This window comes from Marmota marmota, unplaced genomic scaffold (assembly GCF_001458135.2).
Source record: "Marmota marmota marmota unplaced genomic scaffold, marMar, whole genome shotgun sequence".
Lineage (NCBI taxonomy): Eukaryota > Metazoa > Chordata > Mammalia > Rodentia > Sciuridae > Marmota > Marmota marmota.
Window position 1 is genome coordinate 33,272,577 of NW_026000240.1, and position 23,631 is coordinate 33,296,207.

General features: G+C 38.4%; 1 protein-coding gene and 1 pseudogene across 1 annotated transcript; both read right to left on the bottom strand.

Moving 5' to 3' along the window:
• Nucleotides 1–1,503: 1,503 nt before the first annotated feature.
• On the bottom strand, nt 1,504–3,404 carry LOC107143169 (annotated as a pseudogene).
• Nucleotides 3,405–11,784: 8,380 nt separating this feature from the next.
• Iqcf2 (IQ motif containing F2) lies at nt 11,785–23,323 on the bottom strand. Its single transcript, XM_048794054.1, has 2 exons — nt 23,273–23,323; nt 11,785–12,243 (listed from the first exon to the last, which is right to left on the bottom strand). Exons 1-2 carry the CDS (start codon nt 23,321–23,323, stop codon nt 11,869–11,871), a joined length of 426 nt encoding a protein of 141 aa, XP_048650011.1. The 3' UTR covers nt 11,785–11,868.
• Between the last annotated feature and the right edge of the window lie 308 nt (nt 23,324–23,631).

Consider the following 23,631-nt stretch of genomic DNA (forward strand, 5'->3'; position numbering starts at 1 on the left):
GAAAATGTGGTTTATAAACACAATGAAATATTACTCAGCCATAAGGAAGAATGAAATTATGGTATTTCCTGATAAGTGGATAGGACTGGAACTATCATGCTAAGTGAAATAAGCCAATTCCAAAAACGTTCAATGTTTTCTCTGATATGCAGATGCTAACACACACAATAAGGCGGGGTAGGGGGAGAATAGAAATTCATTGTATTAGACAAAGGAGAATGAAGGAAAGAAGTGGAATGGGCATAGGAAAGACAGTAGGATGAATCAGACGTAACTTGCCTATGTTCATATATAAATACAGGACCAATGTAACTTCACAATCTTTACAACAACAAGAATGGGAAGTGATACTTCGTGTATGTATAATATGTCAAAATACATTCTACTGTCAAGCGTATCTAAAAAGAACAACTAAATAAAAACATGGAAGGGGGGCTAAAGAGTTAGAAAATAAATCATGATGAGTCCTGAAAAGATGGTACTGGACCTGTAGTATTCATTCCTGATAGGACTTATTTTTTTAAATATATTTTTTAGTTGTTGATGAGCCTTTATTTTATTTATTTGTATGTGGTGCTGAGAATTGGACCCAGTGCCTCACACATGCTAGGCAAGTGCTCTACCACTGAGCTACAACCCCAGCCCATGATAGGACTTATTAAAGCCAACCCTAGGTAATAAGTGTCTTGTCTCTTGACATGCTACTTAGTTGCAAATATATTTCTTCTAAGGTCTCCCAGCACAGGACACCTTTCTACTTAGTAATATCTCTTCTCAAAACAACAACAACAACAACAACAACAAAAACACCTTAAGGGAATTTAAAGTTAAAGAACTCCTCACTCACCTACTGCTCAATATATACACTCTGTTGCCTGGAGTGGTGGTTCACATCTCTAATCCCAGCTATTTGGCAGACTGAGGCAGATGGTTTGAAAGTTCAATGCCAATCTGGGTAATTTAGGTAGACCTTGTCTCAAAAATGAAATAAAATAAAAGGATTGGAGATGCAGTTCAGTGGTAGAGTGCTTGCCTAGAATGTGTGAGGCAGCCCTGGGCTTAATCCCTAGTACGGAAAAAAAAAATATATATATATATTCCCCAGTATATATATGTATATATATATATGTATATGTATATATATGTATATATATACACACACACATTTATATATATGTTCTGCTATTAAGTCTAATGTACAAATGTGATGATAAAAATTTGAAAATAGAATGATATCTCAGTGATAGATTGGCTCTGAAAGCAATTGATCATTTCCTTGCAAAAAGAGTCACTGCATGTTCACGTCTGCTTTCGATAAGCCTATTGTTTAAATAGATGTGTTCTTTAAGAATATATACAAGAGGGTTTCCTCCACTATTTTTAAGCATCAGATACAGTGCTTTGTTGTTGTTTTGTTTATGTGTGTTTTTTTTTCCACTTCTGTCTATAGAGAGTATTAGAGTCACAAACTTTTTGCATTCTGGGCTAGGATCCCTGGTCAAATCACAAGTGTTCTTCAGTGCTCCTATTGAATGATCTGCTCCAGATGTAATTCTCAGATGCTCTATAAATTCAGGATTCTGTTGTGATATCTGCTGATCAAACTTTCAGTCCCATATGGATGAGGCCAGATAGGCTGGGTAGGCTCTGAAATCCAGAAGCAGGTATGCAGTGACATTTGTCATTATTCCTGACGTCAGTTTGTTGAACTTGAAGGTTTTGCATTAAACTTGCTGCCATGCTAATGAAAACTGGATCATTTATCAAGCTTGCTATATCAAAGCTCAATGCAGTTAACTCTCTTAACCTTTGTTCTATGTTCAGATTTGACTTATGGGAATCATTTTCAAGGTCAAGACATAATGCTTTTAATAATTATAACTGTTTCTTCAAATTTATTCATGGCAATGAGGGCAAACACCATCCTCCTGTAGGCCTTTGCTATACTTTGAATCAATTGCTATTGTTTTTCTCATAATCTTTACTGCATCTGTGTAGTAGATTAATTCGCTTTGGGCAGCGATTCTATTGCAATAATAAACTGCATTCTGTTTGTGTGGAATGATCCACTGCAGCAGCATGATTTCCTTCTTTCATATGGTTATTACCTTTATCTTTTCTTTCTTCCTTTTTTTAGTACCTGAGATAGAATCCAGTGCCATTTTACCACTGAGCTAGTACAGCCCCCACCCACCCATTTTATTTATTTATTCATTTATTTTTGTAACGGGGATTGAACTTGGGGTCATTCGACCACTGAGTCACATCCCTACCCCTATTTTGCATTTTTTAAAAATTAGAGACAGGGTCTCACTGAGTTTCTTAGTGCCTCAATAAATTCCTATCCTTTGCCTCCGAGCCACTGGGATTACAGGCATGGGCCATCATGCCTAGCTCATTTTATTTGTTTTAAAAATATTTTTTAGTTGTAGATGGACACAATACTTTTATTTTTATTTTATTTATTTTTATATGGTGCTGAGGATCGAACCTAGTACCTCACATATGCCAGGCAAGTGATCTACCACTGAGCCACAACCCCAGCCCTTATTTTTTATTTTGAGACACAATCTCACCTAGTTGTGGAGGCTGGTCTCAAACTTACTATCCTCTAGCCTCTCAAGTAGCTGAGATTACCCACCATGCCGGGCATGCTTTTATCTTTTAGTTGATTGACTTTTCCCACATCTTCAGGCACTGGGTGTGAGAGGGTCAGAATGTCATTCTCTTTCTTTTCTTTTGTTGATTCTTTTTAGTTTTATAAATCACAATAGAATCCATTTTGATGTAATTTTAGAAGCATGGGATATATCTTATTTTAATTAGGATCCCAGTCTTATGGGTGTACACAATGGTGAAATTCACTGTCGCATATTTATATATATACATAGGAAAGTTATGTTAGATTAATTCCATTGTCTTTCTTTTTTGTATCCCTCCTCCTTCATTTCTCTTTGTCTAATCCACTATTCTTCACCCCCAACCCTCCATTTTGGTTTAGCTTCCACAAATCAGAGAAAACAACAACCTTTGGTTGTTTGGGATTGGCTTATTTCACTTAGCATGATAAGTCTCCAGATCCACACATTTCCCAGCAAATGTCCTAAAGTCATTCTTTTTTTATGCCTTGGTAAAATCCATGGTGTATATATACCATAATTTATCCACAGAATGTGATTCTTACAGAAGGATTTATAAACATTTCTGTCAAAGGTTGGGAAACTGCTAGATATGTGTCTTCTGGGCTGATCTTTAAAACCGTAAGCACTGAATCGCAACTTTCAGTTTGTGGGAAGCATCCATCTGACTTTGCTCACACAGGAAACAAGTAACTGCACAAACTAGTTGCCCGATAGATGACATTTTAGAAGCTTAAACACTTTCAGGCTAGAGGAGCAGAGATGACAGCTCATGCCAATCAGTCTGCCCCTTCATCCTCAGGGATTGAGCCTGGCTGCAGATCACAGGACTGCCTGCTGCCACCCACTTAGCCCAACCAGCTGCCATTTCCCCCAGGTTTGGACTTTTTTCTCCTGTTGATTTGTAGGTGTTCTTTATATATTCTGGGTTTTAATACCTTATCAGATAGGTATATGTAATTTGCAAAGGTTTTTCTCCCATTCTGTGGGTGGCCTTTTTAGTCTACTATTTTCATTCTTGAATATACAAGTTTTAAATTTTGATGTAATCCAGTTCTATTTTTTTCTTGCTGTGGATAGGATTTCCAAAATTATGCTGAATAGAAGTGGTGAAAGGCATCCTTGCCTTCACCCTGGTCTTAGAGAAAAAGCTTTCAGACTTTCACCTTTGAGTATATTAGTTGTGGGCCTTTCACGTGTGGCCTTTATTAGATTGTGCTGATTACCTCCTTGCTGATTCGAATGTGATTTGTCCCACTAAACTCACACTGAGGCTCAATCCCCGAATGCTCCGTCAGCTGGGCTAAAAGAAAGTCTAGAGAAATTCTTTTATTTGATTCAACCTTCCTGAGGTTATTAAGGGATGTCTGTTGGGCATCAAGGCAGTGCTAGTGGAGGACACAGTGTCTGCCATAGTCAGGTGTGGGTTCTTATATTTTTTTCTTGGGCATTGACTCCTATGTTTGGTACCAAAGCTCTCATAAAGGACACAAAACCAGAATCAGTCACACACCTACTGGCAGGTCCTAATAAGCCTGGTATTTAGGTTTAGGCTGTTGGCACACAGTGTGACTCCTCCCCAGAGGTGACACCTAGGAGCGTCCCCAGTATGCCTGATGTGCAGGATCCCACTGTCTACCAGCTTCCAGGTGTGAGATTTTCTGCTTCTATTTGCATCTAGATTGCCTACAGAGAAAGAAGTAGCCCTGAGGTGCCCATGGGACCTCTTGCTTCATTTTTAAGTAACCTATTCACGGTAAGGAGGCATTGGTGTTCACTGGCCAAGTCTCATTTTTGCCATGGTTGCATAAGCCCATACAATGTTGCTCATGAAGATCCTACACAGAGGACAAACAATAGTCCTAGTCATTTTCATCATCAGCCCTGGGAGACCTCTTGTCATAATCAAAGGAGCATGACACACCAAAGTACTAGCCCAATGAGGTTTTGTTAGTTGTGGTTATGGCATTTTTGCCAGAGTCAGGTTAAAATAGGGCATTGTTGGCTCCCTCTCATGTGTCAGATACCAAATTCTCACTTGGTAAACCAGGGCTTGGATTCTCTTGGTATACACTGTGATGTTAGAAAGCTGGTTGTGTTAGTCTACTTTATATATCTGTAACAAAATACCTGAGACAATCAACTTAAAAATAAGAAAGTTGATTTTGACTTACAGTTTTGGATGTTTCAGTTCATGGTTGATTGGCTCCATTGCCAATATTGGGGTTCATTTTGACATAATTATACAAGCTTAGATTGTAATTTGCTCCAATTCAGTCACCAGTGCTTTCCCTTCCCCTTATCTCTTCCCTCCCCCATTCTCTTTCCTCTGTTCCACTAGTCTTTCTTCTTTTTACTTATAATTTTAAAAAATCAGTGCATTACAGATAAACCTAAAGGTAAAATTCACTGCGGTATATTCATATGTGTACATAGAATAGTTTAACCAATTTAATTCCATCATCCTTCCCTTTCCCTTCCCTCCTCCTCCTCCCCCCTCAATTCCTTTCCTCTACTGATCTCTCTTTTATTTTCATGGGATGCCCACATTTCCCCCCTTATTTTGGTCTAGCTTACACGTATGAGAGAAACCTTCAATCCTTGATTTTTGGGGTTTGGCTTATTTCGCTTGGCATGATGTTCTTCAGTTCCATCTGTTTACTAGCAAATGCCACCACCATTTCTTTCTCCTTTATGGCTGAGTAAAACTCCATTGTGTATATATACTACTTTTTTTTTTTTATCCATTCATTTGTTGATGGGTATTCGGGCTAGTTCTATAACTTGGCTATTGTGAATTGCATGCTATAAACATTTTTGTGGTTGCATCCCTATAGTATGCTGATTTTAGACCTTTTGGATTTATACCAAGGAGTGGGATAGCTGGGTCATATGGAAGCTTCATTCCGGTTTTTTGAGGAATCTTCATACTGCTTTCCAGAGTGCCTCATTGCTGTTTGGTCTATGGTGAGTCAGTGCCTCATGTGGGAGCACATGGTGGAAGAAGTTATTCACCTCATGGCACCCAGGAAGCAAAGAGAAAGAGGAGAGACTGGGGCCCTTAAAGGTCCTGTCCCCAATGATCTAACTTCCTCCTACTTGGCTCCACCTTTTAAAGGTTCCATCCCTGTGGACTGGGAATCAAACCTTTAGCATTTGGACCTTTGGGGAACACTTCAAATCTAAACTATAGCACAGGTGTATCACTGACAGGATGAGAGAGCACCGTGATGGATTGAGATTCAAGATTTCATCAGGTAAACAGAGGTGGCCACAGCTTGAAAGAGCCTAAAGAAGGCACTTCAGGTCTCCACTGGAATGTCCCTGTTGAAAGAGCAGATTGACAGGGAAGTGTCCCTTTTTCCCCTCTCCTGGGGTCTAAGGTATTTGTTTTCCACCTATTGGGCAGGGATTGAGCTGCTTTGGTGTATACTGGTCTGTCTCTGTCTGTCTCAGCCCTGATATGACTACCTCTGCACACACCCATTATCTTTGTTGCTTGACACTTTGGGGCTCAGTCGTCTAGTCCAGTTTTGTAAACCTGACATGTCTTATAATGTTGCCCACCTAACTGGAGAGAGAAGATATCCCTGGTGTCACTAAAGGGACCCTAGCACTCTTGTTCTCCTTGGTTCTATTTGCCATCCCCTTGAGATCCCATAGAGGGGAGGCACTGGGAGAAGTATCACCTTCAGATAAGAGTTAGAGGGCCCCGTCTTGGTGGCCTGAACCACAAGTCACCCTTTTTTCCTTCCAGGCAATAAGTTATTGCCATAGTCTTGTTTCCACACAAGGAATCCTTTGATAATCCAGTCACTCAGTTGCCATTCTTCAAACAGAAATAGTCAGTAAAAATGTGGCAAGATATGGCAGTAGGGCAGGTGCGGTGGTGCATGTCTGTAATCCTAGCAGCTCAGGAGGCTGAGGCAGGAGAATCGTGAGTTCAAAGCCAGCTTCCCCAAAAGCAAGGTGCTAAGCAACTCAGTGAGACCCTGTCTCTAAATAAAAATACAAAATAGGGTTGGGGATGTGGCTCAGTGGTTGAGTGCTCCTGAGTTCAATCCCCGATACTCCCCTAAAAAAGAAAGATGTGGCAGCCTGGCCAATTTCATTGGTTGGATTTGGGTGTACCCAAAGAATGGACAGGTAAATTTGCAGCATCCCATGTGGGGTTCTAGCCGTAAGGTGCCCAGTCTCCACTAGTACCCCAAACCAAGCAGATACACTGCTCTTCAAGATAAGTATATTTGGTGACTGCTTCAGGCCTTCAAAATATAAGAGGCTGGTGTCCCTCAGTGACAGTTTTCTGTTGCTGCAAACTGCAGTCATCATGCATGGATGTTGAGGACACCTATCATTCCATCAGGCTAGCAGGTTCTGAAAGTTCCATAGACAAAGCGTGGGCCATGGCCTATGGAATGGTTTCCAAGGCCTGCTGTTACAAAGGCTCTATTTATAGTCGACGGCTTTGCTGGTCACCTTGTCTAAGGGAGCCAAAAGAACACCCAAGGTAGGGTACATGCTGTTCCCAGTACTCACAGAGGCCTAGTAGCAGTTGGGCTTCTCTTTTATTAGTGGGTGCCTCTAGGGCAACATTTTTTCCGTGACTATATATGGAGTATTTCTTTGGTTTCCTGTCCACATGGCCTTGGCATGCAACCTGAGGTGGTCCATTATTAGTCTTCAGGCTCCGGAAGCCTTTTTTTGATGTGCCAAACTGGATTATTAGATTATGGGTGATTATGGGTTGTAATATTTTTATCTGTAACAAGTCCTGTATTAACAAATTATGTCTTTTTTTTTCTATTTGTATGCACTGCTTCTTTTGTTGAATAACCCATTGAGGCTTAGACAGGAGTGATTGCCACTGTTATGGCTCAGATTCTTATCTGTGGATGGTCATACACCCTCAGGAAGTGGTGATGTTGTAGGCACCACCAATATCTACAATGCCTTCAGCAGTGGAAATCATGGTCACCAGCATCTAGAATGGCCCAAAGGTTCCTGACTACAAACAGATAAGCACCAGGGGTCATTGTACTTTTCTCTAAACCTCTTGACATCAGTTTAACTTTTCCCCTAAGGGGGCCTGGAAATATCGTCATGTGGATTACATTATCTAAAACCCCCAGAAAACTTGAGTTTTCCTCTCTTATCTTGACTGAAGAGCATAGGGCCACTAACTTCTGCTGGGGACCCAGAGATCTTGGCTCTGTTTCCAGCTGCTATGATAATACCCTATATGAAGAGGCTCTTGTTAGACAACCACAGTGTTTCACTGAGCCTAAACCTGTCCACATAACAGTAACATTATACAGTGGACCTTCTTGAGGGCTACACAAATCTCCTAACATTGTACATTGCAACTTAATATATAACTAAGGAATAAGCTGTATAATGTTGCTAACTCTGTAACCTGCTTGTGATACAATGAACAATATGTACTAATGATGCCAATGAACTAATGTAACCTGTTGATATAAATAAAGCTGGCAGCTCAGAGAGCAGTCTTTGCTCTGCCTCTGCAGCTTGCTTCTATCTCCTTTGGCTTTCCTTGCACTTCATCTGATATGGGATTTGAAAATATTTTCTACCATCCTATAGCTTGCCTTTGCATCCTCTTAACAAAGTCTTTTATAAAGCAAAAGGTCTTTCATTTTGATGAAATCCAACTTTTCTGGATTTTGCTTTTGATGTCAAGTGTAAGAACTCTGTCTAAACATACTGCATTTTCCAAAAGTCTATTATTTTACATTTTATATTTAAATTGGTGATCCATTTTGAATTTTTTTTTTTGCATTATGGTGAAACTTAGGTCAAAATTTATATTTGGGGTGCCTGTGGATATCCAGTTGCTTTAGCATCACTTGTTGAAAAATGCCATTTTCTTCCATCTAATTACTTTTGCCTCTTTGCAAAAAAAAAAAAACAAAACAAAACAAAACAAAAAAAAACAAAAAAACAAACAAACAAAAACAAAAACAACAAAAAAAAACATTTGAGTATATTTGTGTGAGTTTATTTCTGAGTTCTTTGATTCCATTGATTTACATGTCTATCCCTTAATAATACAAATTTGTTTTGACTCCTGTACTATCTACCAAGCCCAATATTGAGTAGAGGAATTATCCCTCTTGCTTTAGTTTTTCCTCTAAAGATTATTTTAGCTAACACAGGGCTTGTGACTTTCCATATATACTAGATAATTTTATGTGTCAGTTTGATTGGGCCATGGGATGACTGGTAAAACATGATTTCTAGGTGTCTCTGTGAGGTGGCTTCTGGAAGAGATTAGCATTTAAATTGGTGAGTAAAGCAAATGGCTCTCTCCAGTATGTGTGGCCATTATCTAATCTATCAAGGGGGCCTAAATAGAACAAAAATGTGCAAGAAAGTTAAATTAACTCTTCCTTACTACTTGAGGTGAGACATTAGTTCTCTGCCTAAGTATTCCTGGTTCCCAGGCTTTCAGACAAAAGGAATCTACACCAAGGGCTGTGTGGCTCTTAGGCCTTTGAAATATGTCATTGGCTTTCCTGAGTCCCCAACACATTGATGGCAGATCCTGGGACTTCTCAGACTCTAAAATTATGTGATTCAATTCATTATAATGAAGCTCTTCATATATAGATGATATAGAATGAACATGAAATAGAATGAACAACATCAACAACAAATTTTATATATATATATTTGTTGTGATCCTCCTGAGCCACTGGGATTATAGGCATGTGCCACAATGCCCAGCAATTACTGTGAATTTTGAAAGATATGATAATAATATTGTGATTCTACTTTCACAAATCTCATTAATATATTAATGAGATATTTTTAATATTTAATATTTTATATTAATATAATTAATATATTAATATATTCTAGCTGGACGCAGTGGTGCATGCCTGTAATCTCAGTGGCTTAGGAGGCTGAGGCAGGAGGATTGTGAGTTCAAAGCCAGCATCATCAACAGTGAGGCACTAAGCATCTCAGTGAGACTGTTTCTAAATAAAGTAGAAAACAGGGCTGGGGACATGGCTCAGTAATGAAGTGCCCCTGAGTTCAATTCTTGGTACCCCACCCCCAAATATATATGGATTAAATCATGTAATTCCTGTTTTTTTCTTTTTAAAAAATCATGTTTCGATAAGGAAGGAGCAGTCAACTCTGCACCCTGCCTCAGAGAGGATGCATAAAGGTAAGAACAGAGAAATAACCATCAGATTTGGCCAGATGGAACATTCATGATGTTGATCAGTGCAGTCCCAGTGGAGTGAAAGGGAGACTAAAATGGACTGGGGAAAAATGGGAAGAATAGAAGTAGATCTAATGGCAGCACATTTTTTTCTATGAGGAGAAGTTATGAACAAGAATGAAGATTGGTCTAGGAAGTATTTTTTAAAGATGGGAGAGGTTGATACTTTGGATAGTGGGGCTTTGTAATTGGGATCAAATGACTTGAGAAGGCAGCAGGGTTGAGGAGGAGTTGAATTGCCATAAGGATAAAGGACTTTCATTTATTCAGCTGGTTATTGATGTAGTGTGGGTGGTCCAGATGCAACTGGGATGGAGAATGAGTTGTTAGGAAGAAGGGGATCTAGTCTGTTCCATTTCTCCAGTTGAGTGGGTGGTGACATTATAAACCAAGTTCAAGGGGAGAAGAAGTTAAATGTGGGCATTTGGAGAGAAGATGGTATGAATTATTCAACCCATACAATGGAAATGCAGACATGTGAGAAATTTATTGGGAAATTTGTCCAGTTAAAATATGTAGTCATAAAATATAGACTGAGACTGCTTTATGGTTGTTTTGTTAAAGCCATGCTCTGCTATTCTGCAGGCATAGAACAGGGAGATGGTCGGATTCATCCCATACATGCTTACAGAGAGGGAGGGAGAGAGGAGATAGAGATGGCCAAGGGGGAGAGGGAGAGATGTGTGGGACTCGGGGTAGAGAACCAATGGAACTCAAATTGTGCAGGGGAGAGATTACAACAATTAACCACAGAGTCTGAACTAGATTAAAAAAAATATCCAAGGGCATGTCAGGGGTGATGGCTGTAAAAAAAAATGGAACTGTCAATAGATGAGAAGAACTTACCACATCTGAAGAAATGTTCTATTGAGGTTATTGAAAAGGCAAACTAGTAGAAAAGAAGAAATTAGAGAATGGAACATTAGAGAAAGCAATAGAGCAAATTGGACTATTATTGGTAATAATGAGGTGTAGAGCTTCACCGCTCAATGGGGGTAGCCATTAGCCACAAGTGATTAAATTTAAATTAAATAAAATTAAGTGGCTATTCCTCAGCCACACTAGGCACATTTTAGGAGCTCCACAACCTTATGTGGCTAGGGGCTTCCATATTGGGTTGTGCAGCTAAAGAATACCTTCATCATCACAGAAGTTTCTGTTGAATAGTGCTGCTTTGGTATGACCATGACATGAGTGGCTGAGGAGGGGAGCAGGGATAGTTTATTTGAGGTGAGAATTAAAGATTTTGATAGTATCATCTTGGTCAATGATAAAAATCACTGAGAATTGAGAAAAGACCAGGGAATAGGGACAACAAGAAGGAACACTGTTTGTTGCACAGCTCTTGGGATAAGGAGTTGTAAAGAAAGAATTGAGGTGCTGTGAACTTGTTTTTCACTAGTCACCAGAGTCATCACCTCCTCATTAGCATGCCAGGCCCCAGGACCATCCACTACTAAGGCCAACCTTCTATCCTTCATCTGGGCCCACATGGCACTTTTCCCAGGAGAGTCAGCCAAATATATTGGCATTCTCTCTAGATGCTTGCCAAAGAGGAAACTGAGGCACCCCAGTCTGCAATCAACTCTGATCCCAGGCAAACAGAGAAAAGCCTCATAGTTCATCCATATATGCAGCGTTTTCAGGCGGATGTCTTCTTGTCTTCTCCATCCCTGGTTGGGAAGAAAGGAATGAGGCTAGGAGTGGGAACTTGGACTTCTGGCTCTGTCATAAGTCAGGGAAGACTGGGACTTCTGTTTCTATTTTGACAACAGAGTAAGCAGCATAGGACCATTTCCAATCCAATTACAGGGTCGGTGGACACATGGAGGAAACTCCATTGAATTTTTTTCCAAGGGAGAACAAGCAAGACCCAAGTCTCAAGGTTCCAATTATCTGGGGATACCATAAGACAGACCAAGACCAGGTTAGATGTTTACTGGGGACGGGAGACACAGTGCCCCTTTCTGCCAGTCTCTAGTTGTTGATGATCTCAATGTGGAACTGCAGGTGAGTGGAGGTGATCACACAGTGGCCCCGGAGGGAAGCACATGTCTGGCAGTTGTGGCATTGCCAATGGCATTGAATGACATAAATGGCATTGAGCACCTGGCAGTATCGCCAGTGGACGCGCCACATGCGAATCAAAGACTGGAGCTTGACCACTGCCCTCTCTCTGCATGCAAAGTCAATCAGTGCCGTCCGTCGCTTCCTCTCTGCCACCTGCATAAGTATCGTCCGCCACCAGCACTGAATGATCCATGCCCTGAGGGCTGCATGCTGCAGTGTCCGGCGCACCAGGGTGCCCCGCCACCAGGCCTGGATCTTGATGGCTTCCTTTGTTTGCTTTTTCTAGATGGAGATAAGAGAGACCACCCAGGGAACGTTGTCAGGGGCCTGGATTCTCTTTCCTAAGGTCAGCTTGTCATCCCTTCAGCCCTCTCTTGGAGAGTTCAAGGGAGTTAGCAGGACACCAACCAGGAGCCAGGAGACCTGGTTGGGATCTTTCACTGCCACTCGGGACCTCAGCCTCAGTCATAGTGTCCTTCTCTTGACTACCTCACTAGTGAACAGATCAAGAGAAAAACAATGAGCAAATAGAGAGGTGTAGGAAGGAGGTGAGGGACTTTATTTCCATCCATCTCTTCAGGACTTTTTGGGTTTGACGTTGGCCTCCCAACACATCAGCCTTGTTTTTCTTTGAATACTTCCTATCTCAAAACATATTGGCTGAGTTTTCTCTGCCACAAGCATGCTTTTTTTTTAACATTTATTTTTTAGTTGTAGGTGGACACAATACTTTTATTTTATTTTTAGGTGGTGCTGAGGATCAAACCCAGTGCCCCACACATGCAAGGTGAGAGCTCTACACCTGAGCCACAGCCTCAGCCCATACTGTCATATGTTTTCAGCACCTTCACCATATAATGTGTATCCCAGTCTTCCTATATTTGGAACATTCTACCATCTAATTCAGGTCCTCACATTCCTACTTCTAGCCCCTCCATCCTTTGACGGAAGCCATTCTTTCCAATTACTCTCTATGCCACAGAGCCAGACCCAGAGAGCCCAGGTTAATAAGGGGACAGACGGGAAATGAGCCAATATTGAATTGATTGCTGGGTGGTTTATACTCTGGATCTATAAGAGGCAGAATCCCACACCCTCATGTCATAAATGGTCTGGATTTCTCTTAACTGTGTGGAATTCTACCCACCTTATCTGTCTTTTTCGGTGACTGCTTCTTTTTTTTTTTCTTATCTTTCTTCTTAGTTTTAATTAAAATGAGACGGCCTTCACTCTGTCACGCAAATAAAATGGGAAATGCATCCATTAGTTAAGACTGCTGTTTCTTTCTATGGCTCTGTACACAGGCACGCACGGCTGCAGTGTCCTTTTCCCCACCCAAGATGTATAAGGTCCAGGGTGATACCCACATATCCCTTCACCCCCGTAGGAAGATCTGACCATGTATCTTACACAAAATTTAATCCCCATGGCCTGTCTCTAGATGGTTCAATTGTCCTGATTTTTCTGCTCCTAAGGCCTGGCCACTAGTAATATGAGTGAGGGGAAAGCTATGAATTCACAATTGCATTATGACATAGGGATTAAGGTATTGGCCATAGAGTTGAGTCTTCCTCAGAATAAAGTCTTCCATGGGAACACAAACCATCTGTCTACTGCTCTGTCAAGAGATGTGCCAGAGCTCAAGATGGAAAAATAGGGAATAGCCAAGGGTCTTTTAATGTGAAGTTCATCCACAGTTCTCACTGGTCATCAGTCACATGACAGAGCAGGAGGAACTGTGGCCACATATCTCCAGACACCTCTCCACTTCCTGCCTTGCCTTGACTCAAACTTTGGTCCCTCGCTCCACCTTAGGAAACTAGAAAAAGATGGACCAGATGAATCTATAAAGCAGTAAAATAAAGTTTAAAAACTTAAATGGCACAAACAGCAATGAGGAGTAGAAAATACATTTAAAAGGCAGTATTTTGACAAGACCAGTATTACAGAGAAATAATCTCAGAAACCTGGGTGATCAAGAAAGAGTGTAATGAAAAAGGCAAAAATAACCATAGGGAGATTTAAATTAATATAAAAGAATATTATGGTTACATTTGAACACTAAGAGAAAATGATTTCCTGGCAAAATGTAAACTTCCAACATTAACTGAAGAAAATGTGCAAAACTTAATTATTGAGAAGGCCAATAAAAATCCACCATTAATAAGGCAACAAAACCAGATAGATCCAATCCGAATGTCCAAAACTTATCAATTTAGATATTTCCAATTCTCAAATTATTCAAAGATACTCTAAAATATAAACATTTCTGTTAAGCATTTTTGGGGAGCCAGTGTTAATTTCCTGAAATGTCATGCTAGAATTTTGACTATTCATAAAGTGCTGCAGTCCGGCTGCAGCAAAATAACCCAGGGGGTGACGAACAACTTGTGTAGATTGATACAGCAGGAGTAGGAACCGTTTATTGTAGGACAGGAGGGGTATATATACATTCCACACAGCTTATCTTAATTAACATAAAATAAATACAACAGTCAACCAATAAGGAATCTCCACACTTAATGGCTCGCTGGAGTTACTTCACAAACCACTCCCTCTGGCAAAATGCCAGGCGCCATCCAGACTTGTTTACAGACTCTAACAATAAAGTTCATAGAGTTGGAGAACAAAGGCTATCTTTTAGGATAACAGAGTTTTTTTCTCCTAAGAACATGGACTGTCTCCATTTGTTTAGAAATTCTTTTATGTCCTTCTATCAAGTTTTAGAATTTTGTCTGTAAAAGTCTTATTTAATTATTATTATTATTATTTTCTGTGGTGCTGGGCACTGAACTTAGGGCCTTGAGCATGTTGAACAGGTGCTCTGTCTTTGAGCTACAGCTCCAGATCTATTTGCAATTATGATTTACATTCCATAAAACACACCATTTTATGGGCAAAAGAACTAAACAGACACTTCTCAAAATAAGAAACACAAATGGCCAACAAATATATGAAAAGTTGTTCAACATCTCTAGCAATCAGGGAAATGCAAACCAAAACTACACTGGAATTTTATCTCGATCCGGTGAGAACGGCAATGATCAAGAACACAAATAATAAATGCTGGCGGGATATCGGGGAAAAGGTACAATGACACATTGTTGGTGTGGGACTACAACCTCTCTGGAAACCAGTATGGAGAGTCCCCCCCAAAATAGGAATGGAACCACCATATGACTCAGCTATCCCACTATTTGGTATTTATCCAAAAGAACAAAAAATAAGCATATTGTAACGATACAGCTGCATCCATATTTATAGAAGTACAATTCACAATAGCTAAATTATGACATCATCCCAGATGCTCATCAGTAGATGAATGGATCAAGAAAAATTCGGCATATCCACACAATGGAGTTTTACTTAGCCATAAAGAAGAATGAAAATAATGGCATTTTTCAGTAAATGGATGGAAATTGAGAACATCATGCTAAGTGAAATAAGTCAGACTTAGAAAATCAAGGGTGGAACATTTTCTCTCATATGTGAAAGCTACAGCAAGATAAGGGAAAGAAGGCAGTGGGGGGAGATAGGGAAAATCAGTGGAGGAGAGAATGAGAGGGAGGGAGGAAGGATGGGAAAGGGGAGAAAATATGGAATGTATTTAACAAATTCATGCTATATGCATGTATAAATGTACCAAATGGAATTTCATCTCTCTGAGTATGAAGAAAATACCAATAAAAAAATAAATAAATATGGGGCTAGGGTTATGGCTTAATGGTAGAATGCTTGCCTTGCATGTGTGAGGCAGTGGGTTTAATTCCCAGCACTGCTTACAAATAAATGAATAAAACAAAGGTCCATCAACAACTAAAACAATATTTAAAAAAATTAGTAAATAAGAAAAAGGCAGGTCAGTAAAGGGGGGAGAATGGGAGAAGGGGGAGAGGAAAGAAAGGGGAGAAGGGGTGGAAATCAAATTCCTTGCATGTATGATTTTGTCAAAATGAACCCGAATGCTATGTATCTCTATAATGAGCTAATAAAAAAATCTACCATTTTAAACAGTAGAATTTAGTGGGTTTTTTTTTTTTTAGTAATTTCACAGGTCTGTATTTTTTTTAAATATTTATTTTTCAGTTTTCAGCGGACACAACATCTTTGTTTGTATGTGGTGCTGAGGATTAAACCCGGGCTGCACGCATGCCAGGGGAGCGCGCTACCGCTTGAGCCACATCCCCAGCTGTTGTTCTTATCTGATTCCAGGACATTTTCATTTCCCTCCAAACAAATACTACCTATCAGTAGTCAATCCCTATTGTTCCCATATCTCCTCTTTGAGTTCCTGGTGACTGCTAATCTACTTTATGTGTCTATAGATTTGCTTATTTGGGGGTATTTTACATGACTAGAATTGCACAAATGGCCTTTTCTGTCTCTTTTCTTTTGCTTAGTATGATGTTTTCAAAGTTTACTTATATTGTAGCAAGTATCAGTACTTCATAACTTACTATTGCCAAATGATATTCCAAATGATATACCATATTCTATATATCTGTCTGTCCATTCATGAGCATTTGGGTTGTTTCCACCTTCAGGCTAAATAATGCTGCTCTATGCATATGTGTACAAGTTTTTGTGTGGCTATGTTTCATTTCCCTTGGGTCTATATGTAGAACTTCTGGTCATTTGAGGAACAGATGCACTGTTTTCCATAGTGACTACGCCATTTTACATTTCCGTTAGCTGTGTATGTGGGTCCTAATTCTTTCATACATTTATCAGTACTTGTTATTGACTTTTTGGATTAATTATCCTACAGGGTGAGGAAAAGTTCTTCCTGAGGTTTTTATTTTTTGGACAAGTCATGATGTTATATATATTTCCATGTGCTCATCGGCCATTTGTGTACCTTTGGAGAGATGTCTATTTAGGTCTTTTGCCTTTTTTTTGTGTGTGTGGTACTGGGAACGGAACCCAGGGGGCTCTGTATCATCACTGAGCTACATCCCTTGCTCTTTTTATTTTTTATTTTGAGGCAGGGTCTTGATAAATTTCCCACATTGGCCTTGAACTTGCAATCTTCCTGCCCTAACCTCCTGAACAGATGGGATTACAAGATTGTGTCACCATTCCTGGCTCCTTTGCCCATTTTTAATTCAGCTATTATTCTTTTTATTATTGAGTAGTTAGAGTTCTTTATTCTAAACACATCTATGGTGTGCAAAATATTTTTCCCATCCCGTTGGTTGATTTTTTTTTTTCACTGCTTGGAGAGTGTTGTTTAAAGTGCAGAAATTTTATTTGTATTTTATATGAAAATGTTTGTGTTTTTTATTTACAAATAAATGTGTACCAAAGACTTGAACAGCATTCTCTCTAAATCTAAGGGGTTTTAATCTTTAATGCTGTCTTTTTGCTTAATAAATATTTGCTTGCCTAAATAGCTTCCAAATTGTGTGGATTATTAAAAGTGGCTAAGTAGGGGCTGCAATTGTGGCTTAGCAGTAGAGGGCTCACTTAGCACGGGCGGGACCTGGTTTTGATCTTCAGCACCACATAAAAATAAAGGCATTGTGTTGTGTCCATCTACACCTAAAAAAATAAATATTTTTTTTAAAAAATGGTTAAGTATACAAAAACAATTTTTGTTTGTTTGCTGTTTTGATTTACAGGACTGAGTCAAATTGAAATCTGTTAAGTGTCTTAGAAAAAAAAATCTCTTTTTTGTCTTTGTCTTTTACTAGTTTGATTACATGTCTAGGTGTGAATATGTTTAAGTTTATCCTATTTGAAGCCTGTCAAACTTCCTGTATAATTTTTTTTTATTAAGCTTGAGAATTTTTTTGTCACTATTTTTTTGAACATTCTTTCCCTTTCTCCTCATCTTCTCTGGGCACTTTCATCATGTGTATGTGAATAGGCTTGAAGGCATGCCACAGGTCAAGTTAGGCTGTTAACTTTTCTTCATTCTTTTTTTTCTTTTTATTTCTTAATCTAGATGAGTGTGGTGGTACATATCTGTAATCTCAGCTACTCTGGAGACAGCGGCAGAAGGAGCCCAAGTTCAAGGCCAGCCCTGGACAATTTAGTGAGATTCTGTCACAAATCAAATAAAAATAGGGTGTGTGTGTGTGGGTGGGTGGGGTCTCCTTGGCAGAATGCCCCTGGGTTCAATCCCCAGGACCGAAACAAAAATGCCCTTGGTTCTGCTCCTCAATCTGAATAATCTCAACTGGCCTAACTTCACATTCACTAATTTTCTCTTCTGCTGTTAAACTCCTATGTTGGGTTTTTCATTGTAGTTATTGTACTTTTCAACTCAAAAAGCTATTTGTTTCCTTTTTATAGTTTCTGTATCCTTAGACATTATTTCATTTAGGTTTTTTGAATGTATCTGAAATAGCTGACTTAAATTCCTTGTCTAGTAAGTCTAACATTTGTTTCTTTTCTTTTTTTTTTTTTTCTTTCTTTCTTTTTTTTTTTCTGGTACTGGGAACTGAACCCAAGGCCTCACAAATGCTAGGCAAGCACTCTATTACTGAGCTACATCTCAGTACTATTTTGTTTTTGACTCAGGGTCTCACTAAATTGCCCAGGCTAGCCTAAAACTTGTGATCTTCCTGCTTTGGCCTCCCAAATAGCTGGGATTACAGACATGTACCACTATGCCCAGCCCAATATCTGTCCTTCTTAGGGAGTGATTTCTGTTGGTTGCTTTTTCATTCCTTTGTATGAGTTACTTTTTGTTTCTTTACATGCTTTGTGATTTTTTGTTGTTGTTGTTGTTGTTGGTGGTGGTGGTGTTGTTGAAAACAGGGCATTTTAAATAACATAATGTGGCAACTCTGGAAATCTAATTTTCTTCTTCTATCCCTGGGTCTTCTTATTATTGCTACTTATTGTTGTAGGTATGGTTTGTTTGTTTAGTGACTTTCTGAAATAATTATGTAAAGTCTATATTATTTTTTGTGTGAGGCCACTGAAGACTCAGTGTATGGTCAGATAGTGAATGGACAAAGATTTTCTTAAACTTCTTGAGACAATCAATCTCCTAGTGTTTCCCGAGGACCTCTCCATGTGAGCTGGGGTTTACCTTCAATACTCGGCAGGAAGATTACAAAAATGCCTAAGTCTCATTTCTTGCCTGCACAGACCCTCAAGTTCAGCCAGAAAGGAGAGTCTAGAGTCTTTTCAGGTCTTTCCTGAGCATGTACAGGAAAGTCTTGTGGACTTCTGGATTTCCAGGAATATGTAAAACCATTTCCAAGCTTCTATGACATATCATTATTCACTTTTCCCTCTTTAGTTTTTTAAAAGTATTTTTTAGTTGTTGATGGATCATTATTTTATTTATTTATATATGGTGCTGAGGATTGAACCCAGTGCCTCACACATGCTAGGCAAGTGCTCTTCCACTGAGCTACAACCCCCAGCCCCTCTCTTTAGCTTTTGATTAGTCTATGTTATATGTGTGTGTTTATGTATACATAAATGTATAGATATATGTTTACATGCATATATGTATATACATGTATATTCTGTTATATTTTATTCATTCATATGTCTATTGACAAACACACAGGTTGTTTCAATATTTTGGCTATTTTAAATAATGATGCAATGAATGTAGGGGGTGTAGATATCTCTTCAAGATATTGATTTTATTTCCTTTGGATATCTCCTGAAATGGGATCTGGGTCATTTGGTAGTTCTATTTTAATTTTTTTGAGGAATTTTCATAGTATTTTTTCAAAGAATGGCTGTCCCAATTGACACCCCAATTTCTACCTCAGTGTAAAAGGATTCCCTTTTCTCTACACTCTTTTTTTTTATTATATGATTGATGACATGACACTTATTATCCCTTGTCTTTTTGAAAATAATAATCCAGGCAGATTTGAGGTAATGGTTCACTATGGTTTTTGGTTTGTATTTCTCTAATAATTAGTGATGTTGAGCCCATTTTTACATTTCTGTTGACCATTTATGTACCTTTTTTTGAAAAACGTTATTTCAAGCCCTGTGTCCATTTTTGAGTTTTGACTTTTTTTTGTTGTTGTTGTTTTTGTTATTGAGTCGTATGATTTCCTTATACATTTTGGACAATAATACCTCATCAAATATATGATTTTCAAATATATTCTCCTGTTCCATTGGTTGATATTTCATTTTCTTGACTGTATGCTTTGCTTTCTAGAAGCTTTTTAACTGGACATAGTCCTGCTCAGTTATTTTTGCTTTGGTTGCCTGTGCTTTTGGTGTCATATCTAAAAAAAAAAAATGTTGCCAAAACCAATGTTGATGAGTTTTTTTTTATGATTTATGTTTTCTTCGAAGAATTTTATGCTTGGTAGGCCTTACATTTAAGTCTTTAATCTATTTTAAGCTAATTTTTTTGTGTATGATGTAAACTAAAGGTCCAATCTTACTCTTTTGTGTCAATATCTAATTTTCTCAATGTCACTTATTAAAGAGACTCTCTTCATCAGTGTGTGTTCCTGCACCCTTGTCAAAGATTACCTGACTGTATGTGCATGGGTTTATTTCTGAGCTTTCTCTTCTGTTCCATTGGTTGATGTGTCTATTTTTATATTGGAACCATCCTATTGTGATAACTATAACTTTATAATACATATACTTTTGATTTTTTAATTTGTTCTTTTTAGTTATATATGACAGGAGACTATATTTTGACATGTTTATACAAACATGGAATAGATCTTATTTTAATTAAGATTCCAGTCTTGTGGTTGTACATGAGGTGGAGATTCATGTGATATATTCATATATCTATATTGGAAAATTATATCAGATTCATTCCACTGTCTTTCTTAATCCCATCCCCTTCCTTTTATTCCCCTTTGTCTACTCCACTGAACTTCTATTCATCCACATTTCAGAAAGAACATTTGACATTTGGCTTTTTTGAGACTGGCTTATTTCACTGAGCATGATCCGCCTCTAGATCCATCCATTTACTGGCAAATTTACTAAAGTCATTCTTTTTAATGGCTAAATAATATTACATAGTGTATATATACACACCACATTTTCTTTATCCATTCATCTGTTGAAGGGCACCTATGTTGGTCCCATAGCTTAGCTATTGTGAATTCAACTGCTATAAATGTTGATGTGGCTGCATCACTGTAGTAGGCTGATTTTAAGACCTTTGGGTATATACTGAGGAGTAGGATAACTGGGTCAAATGGTGGTTCCATTCCAACTTTTCTGAGGAATCTCCATACCGCTTTTCATAGTGGTTGCACCAGTTTGCAGTCCCACCAGCAATGTATGAGTTTACCCCTTTACCCATGTCCTCACCAACATTTATTGCTACTTGTATTCTGGATGTTTGCAATTCAATTCTGATTGGACTGAGGTGAAATCTCAGTGTAGTTTTAATTTGTACTTCTCTAATTGATAGAGATGCTGAACATTTTTTTTCATATATTTGTTGGTCATTCGTATTTCTTCTTCTGTTCAAAGTCTGTTCAGTTCCTTTGCCCATTTATTGATTGGGTTATTTGTTTTTTGTGTGCATGTATGTGTTAAATTTTTTGAATTCTTTATATACCCTAGAGATTAATGCTGTATCTGAGGGGCAGTGGCAAAGATTTCCTCCCATTTTGTAGGTTCTTTCTTCCATCTTTTGATTGTTTCCTTTGCTGGGAAGAAGCTTTTTAGTTTGATATCATCCAATTTATTGGTTCTTCATTTTACTTTTTTATGCTTTAGGAGTCTTGAAATCACAAAGTGTTTATACCCCCAGTTTTGTTCTTCATACTCAAATTGCTTTGCATGTCCTGGGTCATTTGAGGTTCCATATGAATTTTGGTTGGAATCCTTTCTTTAAATGCCTGAAACATTCTTATCACATTTGAAATGCTGAATTAAAAAAAAAACTTTCATTTTTAGAACTACTATATAAAGGATGGAATGCCATTTGAGGAACTGATGAAATAATTCTAACATTTGTTCTAGTCTAAAAAATAGAAGATGACATAAAAAAGGCACACAAAGTGGTTAAAATTATCCCCTCACAATTGAGATGTTGAAATTCTATTAATAAGAAACAACTGGGTTTCTTGGTAATTCTTAGCAGACAGATTTTTTTTTTAAAAAAACATACTAAGGCCTTTGCCTTTATTATATTTTTGATTTTTTTTGCATTGTAGAACAAACAAATTGTATCTTAAGCCATATTCCAATTATTGCAATATTATAAACATATTAAGGAACAGCTATTCAAATTGGGACACGGTTAGGGTAATCAGCCCCCAAGTTTATCTATTTAGTGGTCTAATTTGGTAGCATTCCTCTTTGGCCAATCATTTATATGGTCATCCTAGGTCAACCCTGTTTGCTTTGAACCTGGTCAGAGACTCAATGGGTGATTGTTCTGCTGATTCAACAAAGAAATAAGCTATAATTAATTTATTTATTAATATATATATATATTTTTTTGAAACCAGTATTTTTTTTATTGTTGGTTGTTCAAAACATTACATAGTTCTTGATATATCATCTTTCACACTTTGCTTCAAGTGGGTTATGAACTCCCATTTTTAGCCCATATACAGATTGCAGAATCACATCAATTACACATCCATTGATTTACATATTGCCATACTAGTGACTGTCGTGTTCTGCTACCTTTCCTATCCTCTACTATCCCCCCTCCCCTCCCCTCTTCTCTCTCTACCCCCTCTACTGACCTTCATTTCTCCCCCTTGTATTATTTTTCCCTTTCCCCTCATTTCCTCTTGTATGTTCTTTCAGCTGTGGGAGTTCCAAACCTTCCCTCTTGGATCTGAGCCTCAACTTGACAAATGTGTCAAGAGAGTTGTAAATGTTCATCATATTAAAGAAAATAGGGAAGGGAAACATAGGCTGTCATGGGATTGATTTCAGTAGGGTATCCAAGTAAGTCCTTGTTGACTACTTGATTTTTAAATAAAAAAATAACTGATCCCCAGCATGGCAGTGGTGGTGGGAGACAGGTAAAGGAGGTAGGTTGTCTTTTTTTGGGGGGTGGGTACCGGGAATTGAATGCAGGGGCACCAGACCACTGAGCCACATCCCCAGCCCTATTTTGTATTTTATTTAGAGACAGAGTCTCACTGAGTTACTTTGTGCCTCGCTTTTGCTGAAGCTGGCTTTGAACTCACAATCCTCCTGCCTCAGCCTCCCAAGTAGCTGGGATTATAGGCATGCAATACAGAATCGACAGAAGATAAAACAAATCAGAGTGTTTTTAAAATAAGAGAAAAATAGATTCAAAGCAAATTAAAATCCAAAGTGTTTCCACAAAGATTTTGTTAAGGGCAAATTTGTGATTCCAGATAGATGTTTTTCTTACCTCTGGTCCCCACACATCTTCTAATGGGACGTCCTTGTTAAGCTCTGTCATTGTCTTCCATGTCTGTGCTTCATTTAAACAACCACTCTGTCAAAAGATGTCCTATATATGGATATTTTAAAGTTTTCATTGTCAATTTATTCCTAAGTATCTAATATATTGTGATGCCACTGAAAATTTTGTTTTTAAAAACTTTCATTATGTACTTGCTTGCTGATGTACAAAGGAACAACTGACTTTAGTATTCTGACCTTGAGTTGAAAGAATTTCTTAAACTCACTTGTTAATTCTGAGTGTTTCACATGAACCTCTGTGCTACCTGTGAATATGACAGTTTTCTCCCTCATTTCCAATTCTTA

Coding starts and splice junctions, on each gene's coding strand:
- Iqcf2 (XM_048794054.1), bottom strand. CDS start 23,323: ATGACAGAGCTTAACAAGGACGTCCCATTAGAAGATGTGTGGGGACCA. Junction 12,244..23,272: donor AAGATGTGTGGGGACCAGAG/GTAAGAAAAACA, acceptor ATCTCCATCTAG/AAAAAGCAAACAAAGGAAGC.